We start from the raw sequence: 5444 nt of genomic DNA on the forward strand, positions 1-5444 counted from the left end.
TTTATCATTCTTTGAACATCCAGATGGTTTGTGATGCTGGTTTGAAAATCATGAGTGTCCGTTCAGGATTTCCAGGATCATGTCATGATTCATATATTCTCAAACAGTCTGCCCTATATAATAAATTTGAGGAAGGACAAATGCCTGAAGGATGGCTACTAGGTATGATTATGAAAATTAAAAACGAAACCTTCTAATGTGCGTTAATATTAACTCACAATATTGTAATTTTTTGTGCAGTGTATAATATCAATAGATTTTAAAATACAGTATATACCCTGTTTTTATTTATTTATTCTGTTTGCTGCAGCACCAAGGTCAATGGATTTTTAGTTCCATACCTTTTTTAAAATACCTATCTATCTATCTATCTATCTATCTATCTCTCTCTCTCTCTCTATATATATATATATATATATATATATATTTATATATTTATATATATATATATATATATATATATATATATATAGCGATATAATTAAATTTTTATTAATACCAATATATATGTACAATTTAAAACATAAAAATGGTTGCAAGTAAAAAGTGTATCTGAACACATTTAAATTTGTATAACTCTTTTTATTTTTCAAAAGGAGATGCAGGATATTCCTGTAGGAACTGGCTACTTACTCCTGTAAATATTCCACGCACAAGATCTGAAATGCGGTACAATGATGCACACAAAACAACTCGATGTGTGATTGAGAGGACCTTTGGAATGCTCAAAAGCCGTTTTCGTTGTCTAGATGAATCCGGAGGCACTCTTCAATACGTTCCTGAGAAAGTGGCTGTTATGGTGTTGGTCTGTTGCATGTTGCATAACATCGCTTTGCGACAATCAAACATAGAGGAACTGGAAATAATAACACCAGATGAAGATGGTGTTGAATCTGTTCCTCAAGATGTAGTTGAAGGGGGTACACATGCACGTAACCAGTTGATACAAACTCATTTCGTAGGTGAATAAAATAAAAATTATGTATGATTTATGTATTGATTGTATAATTTTTAGCAATAATTATTTATAAACAATCTCTTCTTATATTCACAGGTTAACTAGAAAATGTTTCTAAGTTCAAGCATGAAAATCTATAATTCAAAAATGAGAAACGTTCTCCACAAAATTATTCACAATTTAGATGATGAGAGTGATGTGTAATTCAAAAATAAATATGTTCTGATTGATACAGTTGAAAAAAAAATTATTTGCATATGTTGTCTTTTCTTCTATTTGTTATTTGTTTAAAAAAATTAAAATAAAATCAAATTTTTTTTTAATTTATTTTTTTTACTAACGACTTACAATATAGTTGTTGAAAATAAGTTGTATCCTTGAACAGTGTGCAATTAAGAAAACAGGTTCTGTGATTCTAAACTTTTTATTATTGTTGAAAACAAGCACTAGCTTTGTATATATTTGCAAGCCAGATACAGCTTTTGGAACCTATAAATTAAGAACAAACCTTGCCTAGACGTATGGCAATGCAATTGGAATAAAATGTAAGCTAGTCAAGTATAAAATGCATAAAACATATCAACCCCCTAGCTATAGTGTTGATGCTACACACTGCAAGAAAACAAACCTTGACAGGAGAGATGTTTTAAAAATTGAAACAGTCGAATTACATTTTATTGCATTCAATAGTAACCTTTTCATAACTATATGAACATCATAATATATTAAAATTTTATCAAAACAAGAAGGCAACATATAAAAACATTTTATTAAAATTTTCTAATAACTAGATAACCATCAATATATAATATAACAATGCAATTTAAATAACTAATAAACTTATTTAAACATATATGAAACTTTCGCTAATAATAAGTTGCAAGAATAACAATTGAAACAGAATTTAATATACATGTATTGAATAACATTCTAATCTAATGAGGATGCAAATTATGTGAACCGAATAAGTTTTAACAAACTATCTGTCTCTTAACACATTTATCATAAAATAATATAAACTCAAACATTGATTTATAAATAAAAAAAGTTTTCCTGAATTTACTCAAATGATTGACATATTACGTCATTTCCTTCAAGATTAGAAACTCGTTAGCAAGATGTCGCAACGTTCTCCGTTCACTGCTGGAGAGCTAATTATTTTAGTTTATGGGATGGAGAAATATTTTCCAAAAAGAATAGGAGGTGTTAGATCTGTCAAACAAGATCAACGCGATTATCTTGTTTATGAGATAATACGCAGGATGTATCGGGTATCGGGAATAAAAAGAACAAGAAGACAGTGCCTTCAACGCTATTCGGACCTACGTAGACGTGAAAAGGAGTACCATACTAGGATTAGAAGTCTCATTAGAGTTTGTAAGTGTTGACTACATACACTATTTCTAATAGATATTGTATTTTGATTCAATTTCTACGTTTAAAACGGTTTAGTTAAATAATGTTATGCGTTTGTTCTGACGCATTATGATAATTTTAAAGATAGATATAAATAAAGTGATAGAACTTTATAGATATAGACAGATATACTATATATAAATAATAATCAATATATAGAACTATAATGAGAGATAAAAAGATAGATCTAAAAATATAAAGAAAAAGAATATAGAAAAATATAGATCTAAAGATAAAGGGATAAATAGTGATAGACTTAATGGTTGTTAATTTAATCAAAGAGAAATAGAAAGAGCTATAGAGATTTGAATTACAAATTGATAGCGATAAACAGAAATAGATATAGAAAACTAGACATCTAGAGTTAAAAACACAATGAAAAATTAAGTCCCAGAAAAAAAAGATACAAAGTTATAGATAGAGAATATAGTTTTTAAAGAGTAAACTAAATTAATAAAGAAATACAAAGAAATAGGACAGATTAAGAGAGTTCAATTAATAGAAAAAAGAGAAAGAGAGACACATATAGAAAGTAATAAAATTACTTTGTTCAAAATAATATTTATAATAACAGTGACAGAAATAGAAAGCAATATTGGAAGAGAGAGATAGAGAGAAATATAGTGCGAGGGGGAGAGAGAGAGAAATAAATAGATAAAAATATTTACAATTAGAAATATAAATAATAAGAAATAGGAGAGAAAGTGAGAGATAGAGCTAGCAAAAGAGAGAGATAGAGAGAGAGAAAGAGAGAGGGAGAGAGAGAAATACAAAGATAGATAGAGATAGATATAGATAGATATAGACTTGTAAATGTTGAGATATGAAAAGAAAAATATAGAGAGATACAAAGATAGATATAAATAAACAAAATGATATCAAATAAATGATAAATCTAGAAATATGAAATAGAAAGAATGATAAGAGATAGAGAAAGATAAAAGAGTTCAAGAGATTTATCTTTATATATAAATAGTAAAGTTTAGATAGATATAAATAATATAATTGAAAAATAGATTCAACTCCAAAAAATAATAATTATTATAAATATATATATATATATATATAAATATATATATATATATATATATATATATATATATTTATATATATATATATAGAGAGAGAGAGAGAGCTCTATCTCATTCTATCTTTTCTTATTAATCTTTGTTCAAAATATTTATTTATTCAGATTTTATTCATTAATGGAAATGTGATTACAGATACCAAAAGAAGAAAGGAAAAGAATAAGAGTGCTCCACGATACCTGAGACCAATAATGGCTTTTACCCCAAACAGTAATGCACAATCTCCTCCACTTCCTATAACTTTAATGGAAAATAATGATCTGAACACAGAAATTCAAGATCCATTAACTACTGATATGGACAATCAATATGAATGTGAAGTAACTTTGACAGCTGAAAATGATCAGGAAAATGTCATTGATGGAATTGGATCTAGTGAATGTGAGTGTCAATCTAATTATACATTTTTTCACTGTATAAAAATAGAGTAAAGATAAGTAATTTTCTTTAGTTGATAAAGATGTTATAAAATCGAAATACATCAAAATGTGTATATCTCTAAATTCTAATTCCATTCATTTTCTTCAATATAAATTAATAATTTTGATTTGTTCTTATTTATCTTCCTTATATTACAGCCGTGCCTGAAAAAAAGCAAGATACAACAACCAAAAATAGTTTTGTAAAAAAACTAAAAAAATTTAAGAAAAAATTATTGAAGATGAACAAGGAGATTGATAAAATGATTTCAATACTAGAAAAATGTTGATTGAAAAAATAATAATTTTACTTTATTATAATTTGTGAATGTTCTATTAATATTCTATGTCAAGACTATTATATATGTCATTTTTATTTTTTAAATATGACTTATTGATGTTCAGTAATTTTGAATATTTTGATAAAAATTAGTGATTAAAACTAATTATTAAAGAAAAAATAAATATTTTGTTTGAACCGTTCTAATCTTTTTTTTTAATAGCGTTCACATATATTTTTTGGCTTAGTAGTTCAAATGTTATAAGTTCTACAACTTGTATTCAAACAACGATTATAATGCATAGTGATCAATATATTAATTTATAATTTTGTTTTATTATTTCAAGACCAACATATATATTATTGATCACATTAGCATATATCTTGAAAATTATATATATATATATATATATATGTATGTATATATTGTTCTCTCTATATATATATATCTATATACACACACACTGAATAATATTTATATTTATATTAATGAACTAAAAATATCTAAATAAATATATATATATATGTATAGTTACCTAACTATATATATATATATATATATATATATATATATATATATTGATCAAAGATCTCTTTTTCTATCTATCTATCTATCTATCTATCAATCTATCTATATATATATATATATATAAAAATTATATATATATATATTCATCAATATATATATATATATATATTTTATATATAAAATAACTCATTGTAATAAGTAATAATTGTAATTGTTATATATATATATATATATATTTTTTTTTTTATCCATGACTCTATCAATCAATACTATTAAAATATTAATAGTTTTGGTTGATTATGTACAAACAAATACAACATATACAAACCTTGCAATCTATGTTTATGTATATAACTCACTCTCTCTCTGTCTCACTATATATATATATATATATATATATATATATATATATATATATACAATTATAATTTATATATAGACATTGAGAGAGAGATAATTTTGATATATTTATATATATAGACATACATATTTGGATTGTAAATTATATATAATTATATTGAATCTAAATATATATAAATATATATATAGAGAGTGATATAAATATATTTATCTAAAGAAACATATGTATGTATGTATCAATATATATATATATATATATATTATAATTTTTTTTTAAATTATTAGATTTCTATATTTAAATAAATAACTTGTTTATAACAATTTAAATGAGAACAGAATAAACTATATTCAAACATTATTATTATAAAATTTAAATAGCAATGTAAAATTATGG

The 5444-nt window shown here is 24.1% G+C and overlaps 1 protein-coding gene across 1 annotated transcript; it reads left to right on the top strand.

Annotated features, from left to right (window-relative positions):
* The first annotated feature begins 522 nt into the window (after positions 1–522).
* Positions 523–1199, top strand: LOC128651669 (putative nuclease HARBI1). The gene is made up of 2 exons (XM_053704667.1): positions 523–962; positions 1055–1199. Exons 1-2 carry the CDS (start codon positions 665–667, stop codon positions 1057–1059), a joined length of 303 nt encoding a protein of 100 aa, XP_053560642.1. The 5' UTR covers positions 523–664; the 3' UTR covers positions 1060–1199.
* Positions 1200–5444: the final 4245 nt, after the last annotated feature.

Source organism: Bombina bombina, chromosome 3 (assembly GCF_027579735.1).
Source record: "Bombina bombina isolate aBomBom1 chromosome 3, aBomBom1.pri, whole genome shotgun sequence".
Taxonomy (NCBI): Eukaryota; Metazoa; Chordata; class Amphibia; order Anura; family Bombinatoridae; genus Bombina; species Bombina bombina.